Genomic DNA, 14,917 nt, shown 5'->3' with positions numbered 1-14,917 from the left:
TTGGGAGCGCAGCGGCGCTCCCGCCGAGGGTTCGGATCCCATGTGGAGACTGGTTCCCGCTCACTGGCTGAGCGTGGTGCGGGGGGTTGCGATCCCGTTACTGGTCAGTAAAAAAGACAAAAAGGAAAAAAAAAAAAAAAGAATCCAGACTCACAACATATTAAAAGGTAAGAAACTTGAGGACTGAGTGATTGTGGAGTGGGAGAGAGCGGGAGGAGGTAAGAGAAGGTTAGCAGCATGATATCACTTTATGTGGAAGCTTTAAAAAGTTGAATTTCATGGAAGTAGAGAGTAGAACGGTGGTTATCAGAGGCAGGGGGAGGCATGGAGCACGGGGATGGGACATACTGGTCAAAGGGTACAAAGGTCAGCTAGACAGGCCGATAAAGTTCTGAGATCTATTGCACAACAGGGTGACTATAGTCAACAGTTATGTTGTACGTTTCAAATGCACTACAAGAGTACATTTCAAATGTATCACCACAAAAAATGCCAAGTAAGTGAGGTGATGGATCTATTAGTTTGATTTAATCACTGCACATCGTATACATATATCAAAACATCACCTTGTTCTCCCCACATGTAATACGATTATAATTTGTCAATGAGAGCAAAGGGCATAGAGCAATACCACAATCTGTAAGAATGAATATGCTAAAAATAAATAAAAATTTCAAACTAAAAAAAAATTTGTCAATTAGAAATAATATAAATTTTGGCCAGCTGCCAAAAACCAAAGACAAAAACAAAAAGAGCAATAGTATAGATTTTTTTAAATTAAAATTTTAAAAAGAGAGAGTCATCAGTCAATGAGATTGGGACTTTACGAAGAGTGGGGTGACAGGTCCCGTTGAGTCTGAGATGCACATGTGGCATCATCTGGATGCAGTTCCCAAGTAGGCAGCTTGAATCTACTGGTCTGGAGGCCAGAGGAGAGGTTGGGCTGGAGATACGGATTTGGAGTCTTCAGCATAATACAGTGATCGAAGCCACAGGAACAGATGGCATTGCCTGGGAAGGTGGATAGGGGAGGATCCAGGAAGAGCCCTGGGGAAGCTTCAAGGGCTCAGCAGAGAGAAGGCAGCAAATGGAGGAAAAGGAGGCACGGCAGCAGGAAAACCCGGCCGAGGGAGAGGTCAGCAGTGTCCCTGGTGGCCCAGGGTCAAGCCAGCTCAGCACATGGAAGGTTCCACTGTGTCTAGTGAAAAAGAGTCATCGATGGCTTTGGTGAGTGCAGTTTCAGTGGCCTGGGGGTCCAGACCTGAGAAATGAGCTCCTCATTCAAGAGATTTATTTTGAAGGGAAGGGGGAAATGGAGTGAATTAGGAAAAGAGAGTTTTCGGATGGAGAGATTTGAACACATACAAATGCTGATGGAGAGGAGTCGGGAGAGAGTGAGAGAGACTGAGATATGGGCTGGAGGGAGGTGGCAGCAATGGAGGAATGTCCCTGTGGAGGCGAGAGGGTGAGGTCATGGTGCAGGTGGAGGGACTGGCGTTGGCTGCAGGAGAGGAGGGAGGAGTCGGGAGAGAGTGAGAGAGACTGAGATATGGGCTGGAGGGAGGTGGCAGCAATGGAGGAATGTCCCTGGGGAGGCGAGAGGGTGAGGTCATGGTGCAGGTGGAGGGACTGGCGTTGGCTGCAGGAGAGGAGGGGAGGGAAGGAAAGGCCGCAGTGTATCAGTCCATCTTCTGATGCTCAGAACAGAACACCTGAAACTGGATAACTTATAGATAAATAAAATTTATTTCCTACAGCTTTGGAGGCTGGGAGGTCCAAGGTTGAGGGGGCACATGTGGTGAGGGCCTTCTGGGTGGGAACTTTCTACCCAGTCCCCCGGTGATGCAGGCAATCACGTGGTGAGAACGGCACCAGCGTTTACTGCTCACTTACTCTCCTTATAAAGCCCCCAGCCTACTCCCTGATAAACCCATTAAGCCATTAACCCATTACTTCATGAATGAATTAATCCATTCACAAGGGCACAGTCCTCACGATCCAATCACCTTTTAATGGTCCCACCTTTCAAATTCCCATATTGGGAATTAAGTTCCAACATAAGCTTGGGGGACATTCAAACCACAGCACACAGGGACCCAGGCATACTTGGAGGGGATTAGGGAGGAGATTGAGGACAGATCTGGATGTGGCAGCTGAAGAGACTGTCAGCCTCACATGCTTGAGGGATGCTGTCATAACACAACAGTGGGTCAGGGACCTATGGAGCCCCCAGCCAGGCTGAAAGAGTAACTGGTGCGAGGGAGTCAGGGGCCAGGCTCAGGGAGCCAAGTCAGGGTGCTGGGGGAGAGAGCCAGCATGTGTGAGGGCGCCAGCTGTGCACGGCCGAGGGGGCTGGTCTGCACTGAGCCGGGTGGCCCTACCTTTCTCTTGTGCAGTGGGACTTGGTGTGCAAATCCAACAAACTGAAGGAGATGGCCCAGTCTGTCTTCATGGCGGGCATACTGATTGGAGGGCTCGTGCTGGGAGACCTGTCTGACAGGTGAGACAAGGCGGTGCAACCCGTGAAGACACGCACTCCCCACTCTGCTCCACCCATGCACCCCAAAGAGGCAAAGAGCTGGGGGAGACGGGAGGGATGACTCTTGCTGTGTGGCCTTAGGCAAGTCCCATTCCCTTTCTGGGCCACAGCCTTCCCTTTGCTGCAAAGCCCTTACAACTTGAGTCTCCCAACCTCCCCAGACCCAGAGGGGAAAGCCTCGGGTTTTGGGACACAGCATAGTGGCTATGTAGCAGTGGAGGCAGGGCGGATGGGCTGCTTAGAGATGGGTGCTCCTTTGACCCCTGCTCAGTCAGCTAAGCTGGGGGTGGAGGTGAAGGAGATCAGTCATTAACTCAAACCTCTAATTGCAAACTTGTTGAAAAATAGCAATTAACAGCAAGGCTGTGTCTGGGGAGGGAGTTATATGACCTGCTTGATCCTTTGGGAGGAAGGTAGGGGGGTCGGGTCCAGCCCTTTGCCCCAAAGCCTGCAGAGTCACTCATCTTGGCAGGCACACGGTGGCTAACCTGGCCCTTCCTCTCTTTGAGCTGCAGGTTTGGCCGCAAGATCATCCTGTCCGGCAGCTACCTACTGCTGGCCGTCGGCGGCTCCAGTACAGCCTTCAGCCCCACCCTGACCGTCTACATAGTCTTCCGTTTCCTGTGTGGCTTCGGGATCTCAGGCATCACTCTGAGCACAGTCATCTTAAGTGAGCCACGGCGGGGGCAAGGGGCAGGGAGCAGAGCTTTGGGGAGCACCAGCCAGAAGCCCCCCAAAGAGTGGGATCTGGGCTCAACCACGGGCTCCCTGTGACCTTGATCAAGGTGCTGCCCCTCTCAGGACCCCAGAGCCCCCTCTGAAATGACAACAAGTATAACAATAATAGCAGTAGTCAGTACTGAGGAGTGACCCTGGCCTGGCACTTCACTAGGTGTGAGATCTCATTCAGGCCACACAGCAGTAAGTGAGACTATTATCCCCATTTGATAGATGAGGAAATTAAGGCAAAACAAGGGAAGGCACTTGCCACTGGAGAGGGCAGTGGTCGAGAGCATGGGCTTCGGAGTAGACAGACCTGGGTTTGAGTCCTACCTCCTTGCAGATGAGGAAATTAAGGCAAAACAAGGGAAGGCACTTGCCACTGGAGAGGCAGTGGTCGAGAGCATGGGCTTCGGAGTAGACAGACCTGGGTTTGAGTCCTACCTCCTTGAGCCTCAGCTGCAGCATCTGTGAAATGGGGATGACGAGCCCTTAGGATCAGGATCAGATCAAGTAGCCATGGGGAAGCAGAAGCTGGTGCCCCTCCGCAGAAAGGTGCCTGGGGCCTAGTAGGGCCCTAACCTGGTCCTTGGGCTCCTCCTGCAGATGTGGAGTGGGTGCCCACACGGATGCGGGCCATCACGTCGACGGCAATTGGGTATTGCTACACCGTTGGCCAGTTCATTCTGCCCGGCCTGGCCTACGCCATCCCCCAGTGGCGCTGGCTACAGTTAACCGTGTCTGTTCCCTTCTTCATCTTCTTCCTGTCATCCTGGTATGTGGCCCCTCCTCTTCACCCGGCTCCTTCAGCCCACCAGGGCCAAATAGGGGGAGCCCATGCCTGACAGACTAGCCAAATCTGTCTGTCCCCTGGCTGTCCCATCCCAATGTTAAGAAAGGGCACTCCAGGGAAGAAATACGCAAACAAAGGCGCGCTGCAGGAGGGAGCAGGTGTCTCGGGCGATCAGGGGCCACCTGCAGCTGGATAAGGGGGGTACGTGAAACGGATGGGACGGGCCAAGCTGTAGAGAGCACAGAAAACCAGGGAGGCTTCAACTTCATATGGAGTGAGATAGAAGCCACCGAAGGTGTCCGTGGTGCCGGCAGCCCTGACCAAGCTTTCACTTGTGAAGTTATTATTGTCCAGAAGGACAGACCCACTTGGGTGGGGACGAGAGACAAAAGGCAGGTGACTGTGAGCAGGAGGATTCTAGGGGACAAATTTAAGAGACATTTTGAAGGAATAATTGAGGGACTTCTGGATTTGAAGTGTAAAGGAAAGGGAAGTCCAAAGAGGAGTTCCAGCCTAGAAACCTGGGAGAATCGCAGAAGGGGCCAGAGACCCAGAGGGGACAGAGAGCTCGTTAGCAACATGCCAAACGCCAGGCCGCACTGAACGACAGGAAACGAGTCCACAAGGGAGCTGGAGCCAAAGAACAGGAAATCACAAAGGAGCTCGGAAAAGAAGTGAAGTCTTGGACCTTTTATTGAGCATTTACTATGTGCAAGGCCATGTTCTGGGCATCGACCTACGTTGTCTCTGGTCCTTGTGGCATGTCTGTGTGAAGGGGGCATTATTGCCCCCATTTTATAGATGAGGAAACTGAGGCTCAGAGAAGTGAAGCCATTCCCCCAAGTTACACAAAAAGATGCAGAACTGGGATAGGATCTCAGCCTGGAAATGAGAACAGAAGCTCCTAGAGGGGGTGGGCAGTCTGGGGCGAGAAAGCAAGAGCGATGGCCAGAGGGCCCCGGGCATGTCCGCAGCCTGGCATGAGAGCAGAGAAGGAGCCATCAGAGGCAGGAGGCAAAATAAGGGCAGGAAGTCATCAGAGCTCGGGCCCCTTCGTTGTGGACTTTGGGCAATTCTCGCCTACTCGGAGCCTCAAGGTTTGTCTAGATAAAATGAAGATGCTATTGCCTACCACTCAGAGCTTCCTGGGCCTGGTACGCAGGAGGGCTCACTAGCTGGAGGCCCTTGCTGTCACTCTTCTCAGGGAGAGGAGGATGGAGGCCAGGCCCTGGCCGTGGTGTTTGGGAGGAAGTCACTGAGAATCTCGGTGTGAGCAGGCCCAGAAGCCTGTCAGGGCAGAAACAGAAACCACAAGGCCAGGAGGGTAGATAGCGATGGGCCCAGGAAGCCACCACCTCAGCTTAGGACAGTGGTCTGAGGCCAGGTGACCAATGTCCACCCCCTGAGGGCCTCGCAGGAGCCAGGTCCTGGGTGACAGCTGGGGCCAATTCCACCCCAGACCAGACTTCTGCAAACACCACTCCTTTCTCCCCACACCGCCGTCTCTTCCACTCACCTAATATCCCTCAGGGACTGCTCGTGGTGAGCTAGCTCCAGAAGGACAGCCTAGGGACGAGGGACAGTGAAGGTGACCACCACTTGCCAATCCAGAGACCCCATGCTAGGCTCCAACTATCACCCTCCCAGTAGAGTTGGTCCTTTGCAGGGAGATTTTAAGGGTCCTCAGGCCCATTCCATAGGCCACAGCCCTCGCTTTCAGCTCCAGCCCCCCCCCCCCCGGGGTAGATAGCGATGGGCCCAGGAAGCCACCACCTCAGCTTAGGACAGTGGTCTGAGGCCAGGTGACCAATGTCCACCCCCTGAGGGCCTCGCAGGAGCCAGGTCCTGGGTGACAGCTGGGGCCAATTCCACCCCAGACCAGACTTCTGCAAACACCACTCCTTTCTCCCCACACCGCCGTCTCTTCCACTCACCTAATATCCCTCAGGGACTGCTCGTGGTGAGCTAGCTCCAGAAGGACAGCCTAGGGACGAGGGACAGTGAAGGTGACCACCACTTGCCAATCCAGAGACCCCATGCTAGGCTCCAACTATCACCCTCCCAGTAGAGTTGGTCCTTTGCAGGGAGATTTTAAGGGTCCTCAGGCCCATTCCATAGGCCCCAGCCCTCCCTTTCCGCCCCACCCCCCCCCCCCCAGCTGCCCCGGGGTCGCAGCCCTGCCCCTTATTCATCAGAGAGACTGAGATGGAGCCCACGGAAGGCTGGGAAGGTGGACAGGCACGACGCTCCCACTGTCCATCCTCGACCGTGCCGTCCCCTCCCCAGCCTCACCTGCCTTGGCCTAGAGCCTGGGGCTCCTGGCTAAGGAAGACACCCAACAATAACAAGAGTCGCAGGTAGGGGACAGAGGAAAGGTTGGTCTGGAAGGGGAAGAACAGAACTCTGGAATTTGCGCTGGCTGCAGGCAGCCCAGGTGCAAAGCTTGGCCGAGTTTAATCCCATGAAATCTGCAGTAAGGCAGCTGCGGTTTCTGAACCTCCTGCTCCTTGTCCCTGGCTGTTGCTGGCCTCCCAGCCTCTCAAAAGGGGTTCTAGAGTGGAGGGAGCCACTATGACTGGACTCTGTCCCCCAGGTGGGTACCAGAGTCCATACGCTGGATGGTCCTGTCTGGAAAGTCCTCGAAGGCCCTGAAGACGCTCCGGCGGGTGGCTGCCTTCAATGGCAAGAAGGATGAGGGAGCAAAACTCAGCCTAGAGGTAGGGCCACAAGGGACTGTGATCTGGGGGCAGGTCCCCTGTGCTCACGCTGGGGATGGTCCCTCCCTTGCCCGTTTGCCCTGATCACAGCCCACATCGCGTGTGAGCCCCTCAGTGAGTTGTTGCAGAGGCGCCAGGCCTACATCTCCCTCTTTTCTTCCTTCCCCCTGCTGATCACCAACGACACCCCTCCTGCTCCTCTGCCCCAAGGAGCTCAAACTCAACCTGCAGAAGGAGATCTCCTTGGCCAAGACCAAGTACAGTGCAGCCGACCTGTTCCGGACACCCATCCTGCGCCGCATGACCATCTGTCTTTCCCTGGCCTGGTAACCCACCACTCCCTCCCTGCCCACACCCTACCAAGGCAGGGGTGATGAACGAGGCCTCCAGCAGGCTTGCCTGAAACTCAGGCAACTGCAAGAGACGTCAAGGGGTCCTCTCCCCTGAGCCACCATAGCCCAGCCCCAACCCCAGAAATCGGCTGCATCTGTGCCCCACACCCAAGCCCAGCCATCGGGGTCTGCTTCCCTCTGGAGTCACACACACCAGCACCACCCCCACCCGCAGGGCAAATGCTCCAGACTCCTTCACCAGCTCCCATCCCTGCCATGGCAATTTCCCCGCACTCTTTCCCCAGCTGGTCCAGCTACACCCTCTGGTGCTGCATCTGTACCCCACACCCAAGCCCAGCCATCGGGGTCTGCTTCCCTCTGGAGTCACACACACCAGCACCACCCCCACCCGCCGGACAAATGCTCCAGACTCCTTCACCAGCTCCCATCCCTGCCATGGCAATTTCCCCGCACTCTTTCCCCAGCTGGTCCAGCTATGCCCTCTGGAACCCCACAGAGCAAGGCTGGCCCTCTGAGCTGCAGACTAGAAGACAAATTGTGTTTCTCCTGAGTTTCCTCTTCTGTCTGACATTCTGTGGCTCCCTCAAAACCCTTTCTGTGACCTGGTTCTGAGGTCCTTCTCTATAGGGCCATCTCTCTGTGAATGGGATCCAGTTTGTCCAGGAATCTCTCAAAAGGGATCCTACAATTCTGAGAGGGGAACCCATGTGCACAGCTCGACTTTCACCTCCCCCGTCTGGATAGGAAGCTGCTACTCAACCAAGGGAGATCATTCACTGCCTCCTTTGGTCTCCAAGGTTCCCTCCAGTCCTGATCATTCTCTAGGGCCAACTACGGGCCCCTTTGCTACCACACTCCAGGGCACACCCATGTCAGACATGGCCAGTCAATCCCAGCACTTTCCCACTCAGCCCAGACACAATCTCAGAAGCTTCAAATGGCACTCGAGCAGCCCCTACCCAGCAGTCGCAGCTGACACAAAACGATGAAGCCACTTGTCATGTTGGTGACCCAACAGCCGGTGTGGGTGAGACGTGCCCACCTGGCGGCAGGTGCCAACCAATCCCTCTCTGCCCCTCAGGTTTTCCACCGGTTTTGCCTACTACAGTTTGGCTATGGGTGTGGAAGAATTCGGAGTCAACATCTACGTCCTCCAGATTATCTTTGGCGGGGTTGACATCCCAGCCAAGTTCATCGCCATCCTATCCATGAGCTACCTGGGCCGGCACACCACTGAGGCCGCTGCCCTGCTCCTGGCAGGAGGGGCCATCCTGGCTCTCATCTTTGTGCCCTCAGGTGAGAAGCTGGGGCAACCCTGGAACTTTCTAGAAGAGGCTGCCATAGGGTGGAATGTGGGATGCCAAGGACTCCAGGTCTGCTGGCTCTGCCTCTAATTCACTGTGAAGTCCCTGCACTCTCTGGGGCTCAGGTCTTTCATCTAGAAAATAATTCAGTTGGGCTTGATGACATCAAAGCTCCTTACCAGAGCTGACTTGGACTGGGCAAAGTATGGTAGTGTCTGGATAGTGTGAGGAGTTGCTTGGGGATTGGGCATGTCCTGGGTGACCTTACTGCATAGGACGAGCTGAGATGGGGAAACAACAGAGCTCAGTGCTCAAGAAAGACCCTACGACGTACTCCACTATGACCTTGGAAAAGCCACTTTTATTTTATACAGATGTTTCTTTGTTTATACACCCATATCCTTCCAAAGGAATCTGAGGTATTTTAGGACAAGAACATATACAGCAAAATATAAATAGGAAGAGGGAACAGAACCAGGGGAAAACACAAACACAGCAGGACACAAGCATGAAAAGCATTAGGAACAGCAGAGGGGCTATTATTCAGCTTTAAGTTTAGATCTGAGCTTCCCGGCAGCCAAAGAAAAAAGGGATACAAGATCTGCTGAGGATTAAGAACACTCAGGTGCTCCCAAACTGCCAGGCCCAGCACATTTTCTTCCTTCTGCAGACATGCAGACCGTGAGGACAGTACTGGCTGTGTTTGGAAAGGGATGCCTGTCTAGCTCCTTCAGCTGCCTCTTCCTCTACACCAGTGAACTATACCCCACCGTCATTCGGTAGGTGCTGGACCTGGGGTTGGGCCCAGCCAGAGGACACAGGGTCAGGTGGGACTGTGGCATCCTCCTGCCCCCTGCCCAGGGGTCCCAGAGCCATCTTTTAAGAACCCCACACAGAAGCTGCCAATCTCTGCTCTGAACCCTCTCAGGCAAACAGGCATGGGTTTAAGTAACGTGTGGGCCCGTGTGGGAAGCATGACATCCCCGCTGGTGAAAATCACGGGTGACGTGCAGCCCTTCATCCCCAATGTCATCTATGGGACCATCGCCCTCCTGGGAGGCAGCGCTGCCCTCTTCCTGCCTGAGACCCTCAATCGGCCCTTGCCAGAGACTCTGGAAGACATGGAAATCTGGTCAGTCCTCTGCCTCCAGCGCCATCAGTGCTCCTCCTTGGGGAAGCAGGTCTGGGCCCAGGGCATTTCCTGAGCTGTCTGTTCCTAGGTCCTCACGGGCAAAGAAGCCAAAGCAGGAGCCAGAAGCAGAAAAGGCATCCCAGAGGATCCCTCTGCAGCCTTGTGAACCGGGCCTGGACCCCAGATGAGGACAACAGAACCCCCTTTCCCTGCCCTCCAGAGACTGATCCTAGCTAGGGCTCTGCCTGCCTCTGGGCTTTTGGGGGCACGTTGGAGTTGGGAGGAGGCCGTGGATGGGTCCAGGCTCCTAGGACAAAGCCTTCTGAGAGCTGGGTGAAGGCGTCTCCAACACCACCACCACCACCAGAGCTCCCGGCCCAGCCCAGCCCTGGCCAGTTCTAAGTTTCAGCTACAGGTCTTCACACACCCGCCCCTGCCCTCATCCTCCCTGCAACCTGGGCCCTGACAGTCCTCTGTCCAGTCCTTCCCCACTGGCCACTTTCCCCCATTGTCCCAGCCCCCTTGCCCTGAAGTCTCCTGGCTCAGTTCTAACAAAGAAAGACAGCTTCTCCTTCTTGCCCCCCACCCCTTTCTTTGATGGGAGTTTTCAATAAACAGCAATAAAAACTAAATCCATGCTGTTCAGAAATGGGGATAGAGAAGGGGGCTGGCCACAGTGTGGACATGTGAGGACACACATCCATCCACACTTGTGTGCACAGACAGGTAGAGGTACACAGGTGCATGCAGGTTGGGCTGATGTGAGCATGTGCATGCATGTGTGAGCTCTGAGGTGTGTGCACACCAGGCCCATGCATGGAAATACCATGTGGGTGCTTACATGTCCCAGCATGCATGTGAGGAGATGATTGGACCAGTCCAGAAGGCTTCACACAGAAGCTGAGGCTCCTCCAATACTGATTCTTTCTCCCCTGCTTGCCCCAAATCTCTGATCTGTGTCCCAGCCCCATGCCCAGCAGACAGCAGTTTTGTCTCCTACTTAACTGAGAAAACTGCAGCTGTAGCTGAGTACTGTCCATGTCTACTGCCATGTTCCCTGGTTCCCTCTGGTCACAGCAGAAGGGCCAGGCCTCCCATGGGCCCTGTTACTCTACATCAAGCCTGTCCCACCAGCAACCATTTCTTTCGCCCTTGGGTTTCTGCCCTTTTCCCCTCTTCCAGCTCCCTCCCATCACCAGTTAAACAAGCTCAGGCATCTCCCATCTCAAAAAAAAAACAAACACAAGCAAACGAACCCTTCCTGAATGCCGTATCTCCTTCCAGGGGCCACACTGTCTCTTTGTCCCCCTTTGAGTCCAAACTTCATAAAGCAGCTGTCTGCCTCCCCTGCCTCCACTTCCTAACCTCACACATCTCCCCACTGCACTTGGGCTGAAGTTTCCCTCCCTGAAACTGCCTTCCGCAAGGATGCTCATCACCTCCCTGTGCTGAACCCACAGGTCATTTTTCACGCCTCCTCTCACTTGCCCTCTCAGCACATTTGACCATACTGGTCACTCCCTCCTTCCCTGGTTTCTGAGATTCTATGTGTTTGCAGCTCCCTCTCACACGATGGCTGCTCCTTCTCAGGATCCTTTGGGGTCTCCTATAAATGTCACAGTGGCCACTTTGCCTATCTTGTCCCCACCTCTTCTCCAAGGGTCTGTGTCCCCAGAGTCTACTAGCCAAAAAGTTCCATGACGCTCCACCTCTGGTCATGACTAACTAGCACAGAGGGCACTCCTGATCCAAACTTCGTTATCACGTTCCCTCCTGTGCTAAGAGTTGGGATATGCAAGAAGTTCTGGTCCATCTCTTGGTGCTTGCCCTGAGCAGGCAAGTTAGCATGAGGCTGGGCTAGCCCAGATGCAAGTAGAGCAGAGAAAGCCAGTTGCAGAGAGAGAATAAGGCAGGTGCACAGAGAAAAAGAGAAGAGACCACATGAGCCCAGAGAAAAAGAGCTGGTGAGACTATTACCTTGGTTCTTAACAAATTCCTGTCCCAGTTCCTCATCAGCTCTGGGTGCACTTTCTACCCCTGAGTCCTATTAAATATTCTGAATTCTCCAAATAAATTCCCCTTTGTGTTTAAGCAAACTCAAGGGTTCTGTTTCTTACAACCGAACAATTCCAAAAGCAGCTCCTCTTCCTCAGGCGATCTCTTAAGCACTGACGTTCTTCAGAAATCCCTCCTAGGACTGCGTCTTCTGACATACTTCACCAGCTCTGTCCCGTGGAAATGCAATGCAAGCCGTATATGTAATTTTAAATTTCATAGTAGCCATTTTTAGAAAGTAAAAAGAAACAGGTGAAATTAATTTTAATAATATATACATAATACAAGAATTATACTAATATATCTTATTTAATCCAATGCATCCAAATATTACCATTTTAACATTAATCAACATAAAAGTTATCAAAAAGATGAGATATTTTATAGTCTTTAACACTCATACTAAGTCTTCAAAATCAGGGGTGTCTTTTACACTAACAGCGTATCTCAGTTTGGACGAGCTCAATTCAAGCACTCAGTAGCAGCTACTACTGACCCTATTGGACAACTCGGCAGGCCCCCGGGCTTCGGTTATCAGCTAATTATTCTCAAATCTGTATTTAGAGATTTGTGAGGGAACTTAATAAACATGAAAGAGATCATATTGCACGCCTGCTTCAACCTCTCGGTGACTTCCTACTTTCTTACAAGGCCCACCATGATCAGGCCCCAACCTGCCTCAGCAGCTTCAGGTTTTAACACCCGCTCCCTTGCATCCCGAAGTCCAGCCTCATCCAGCTTCTTTCAGTTCCTAGACTGCCCCTGCCCTTCACACATGCCCAGCACTTGACTTCTCCCCATCCACCCACCACTACACTTGGCTCACTGGCCCAACTTGTCCTTACTGCCTTAGCTCGGATCACTTCCTCTGAAAAGTCTTCTGTGGCTCTGCAGAGCCTGGGTTAGGGCTCCTGTTTATAACACACTGAACTGTGATCACAGTTGTATCTTAGTGTGGGTTTCCCCAGGAGCAGACCCCTAGACAGGGATGTGAGGGCACATAGCTTATGTGGCAGGCGATCCCAGAAAGCATGAATAGGGGAGTGTGGAAGTGAGTCGGGGAAGAGAAGCAGGAGCCAGGAGGAGAGAGAATGAGAAAAAGGCAGAAGGGTCCTCTGTGCCAGCCCATCTGTCACCCAGCCATACGGGAAACTGTTGGTACTGGCCATTTCAGGTCATTTTGGTTGCAGGGCTCCCTTCTTTCCAATCTTTAGATAATCTGGGGCTGGCACCCAGGACCAGCCTTGTGCTGCACTGCCCACTGAGATCTGGCCTTTACTCTGGGAGTCACCAGGCCCCACCTGGTTTCTACCTCTGGAGCTTCTACCTTGGAGCCTAGGATCAGCAGACAATGGAGCCAGCAATGCCTCCCCTTGGCTTGACTGGGTCTCCACCTGAAGCAAGAAGAACTGGCCCAATGAGGAACACTGGCCCCCACCCTATGCCCATCTTTCAGTTATCCAGAATTCAGGGTGGCTCCCAGGTGTCCTGGCCATGGCCATTCCTGGGCTGCTTCAGAGTCTCCCCTTGGCTTGACTGGGTCTCCACCTGAAGCAAGAAGAACTGGCCCAATGAGGAACACTGGCCCCCACCCTATGCCCATCTTTCAGTTGTCCAGAATTCAGGGTGGCTCCCAGGTGTCCTGGCCATGGCCATTCCTGGGCTGCTTCAGAGTATTTATTGCAAGGACGCATCCAAAGGAAAGGGAAGACACCCAAAAGAGCACTTCCCAGTCACATGATCAGGACTCATGGTAAACTGGGATGCTGGTCGGGATAGGTGGGCCCCTCACATGACCCACTCCTCTTGCCATCCCCATATCCCCATTCTAGATCCCTCCTTCTCTCCATTGCTGTTTGTTCTTCTACAACTCTAGCTCCTCCAGCTTCCCCGACTCCCTTCTCTCTGTCCCTGAGCAGGGGCTCCAACTGGCTCAGCGATCGCCATCCAGTATGGCACACCCCTCTCAGACGGAGTCCTCATGGTGACTACCTCATTGGTCACTGGTCTCATGTCCAGTCTTTAAATGGCAGTCTTTGGATGAATTTCTAGTTTCTGCACCATCCATTGGCCAGGGTAGCCAGGCTTTGTGCGAGGCACAAAGCACACAGTCAGGTTCACAATTCCTTGCTCAGAATGTTGCTGTGGTCCTGGCAGGCACAGGGAGCCTGCTGGACTCCTCTCTGGGTCAATCATTTCAAACTCTCACTTAGGGCATGTGATCTGGACAAGGGTGTTTTCTTTGATCTGTAAATTATTTAGTTGAAAAGTCTCACAAAATGATACAAGTCAAAATCACAGGTAGTGCCACACTTTAAACCCCATTTACTTAACAGAATAAAGCTCTACACCATCAGGACTTGTCCCAGACAACTCGGGATAGGTGAAGGCTGTTAGCACAGTAGAAAGGGCAATAGAGTCAAGAGAGCTTAGCTCTAGTCTAGCACGCTGTGTGATCATGCACAACGCCCTTGCCTGCTCTGTGCCTCGGTCTCCTTATCTGTGCAGTGAGACATTTTCACCTAAGTGATGGCATTCAACCTAGACAGTGTGTGGTTCTTTGGCTCTGGGCCAATCGGAAGTCACAGGATTTCATCCCTTCTCAGTGATCACTGCCAGAATTTAAATTCACATTCCAGTCAGCACAGGGGAGTCCAATTCTAAGTTTTTAGTGACCCAGAAGGTTCCTAAAAGATAGCTCCTGGCTCTGCAAATCATTTGCCGTGGGAGTATTTCCATCCAGAAATTCTCCATGAGCTGGGAGGCTGCTGGGGAATCCCATCACAACTCAGATGATTCCAGGAGCCAACCACAGTTCAGTCCCTGGAGTCTCCAATGGAGCCGTTTCTAGACTCAGCCAGGCTTGGAGCTGGTCAGGCACTAGGGCAGGAGCTCTTCTCCAAGGTGAGGTTGGGTACAGGCTTGGAAAGGGAAGGTGCTTGTAGGGGTCCCCATCTTCCCCCACCACCCTCCACACTCTGCCCACTCCTCCATGAGGACACCAAGTCCTGGCAGGAGACTGGCCCCATAGACCCAAACTGTTTGTCCAGCTGTCCTCGCATCCCCAGGCCACAGGCTTCTTATATACCTTGGCCTGGAGAATGTTGTCAGGCATCTGGACACCTACTGGGTCACAGCCCAGAACTAACACTGGGTAGGAGGGGGAAGGCTGAGCTGAGTCTCATGCCTCTCTGGACCTCCCCTATTCTCCTCTGTACATATGAGACCAGATAATCTCCAAAACCCTTGTAGCTGGGCAGTCTACACCTCTAGGGCAGCTGTTAAGAATCCAGCTCTGAAGTTA

General features: G+C 53.2%; 1 protein-coding gene across 1 annotated transcript in view; it reads left to right on the top strand.

Annotated features, from left to right (window-relative positions):
* The window catches only part of LOC103591113 (solute carrier family 22 member 6-like), a 41,335-nt gene that overhangs the window by 16,552 nt on the left and 9,866 nt on the right, over positions 1 to 14,917 (top strand). Inside the window, exons 2-10 of the mRNA XM_008573518.1 lie at positions 2,397 to 2,500; positions 3,055 to 3,209; positions 3,866 to 4,034; positions 6,646 to 6,769; positions 6,980 to 7,095; positions 8,204 to 8,418; positions 9,097 to 9,205; positions 9,355 to 9,558; positions 9,647 to 9,744. Of these exons, the coding sequence (XP_008571740.1) occupies positions 2,397 to 2,500; positions 3,055 to 3,209; positions 3,866 to 4,034; positions 6,646 to 6,769; positions 6,980 to 7,095; positions 8,204 to 8,418; positions 9,097 to 9,205; positions 9,355 to 9,558; positions 9,647 to 9,744 (1,294 nt within the window). The remainder of the gene's footprint in view (positions 1 to 2,396; positions 2,501 to 3,054; positions 3,210 to 3,865; positions 4,035 to 6,645; positions 6,770 to 6,979; positions 7,096 to 8,203; positions 8,419 to 9,096; positions 9,206 to 9,354; positions 9,559 to 9,646; positions 9,745 to 14,917) is intronic.

This window comes from Galeopterus variegatus, unplaced genomic scaffold (genome assembly GCF_000696425.1).
Source record: "Galeopterus variegatus unplaced genomic scaffold, G_variegatus-3.0.2 Scaffold926, whole genome shotgun sequence".
Taxonomy (NCBI): domain Eukaryota; kingdom Metazoa; phylum Chordata; class Mammalia; order Dermoptera; family Cynocephalidae; genus Galeopterus; species Galeopterus variegatus.
The sequence above is the reverse complement of the archived record's forward strand: the minus strand, read 5'-3'. Positions and strand labels throughout refer to the sequence as shown.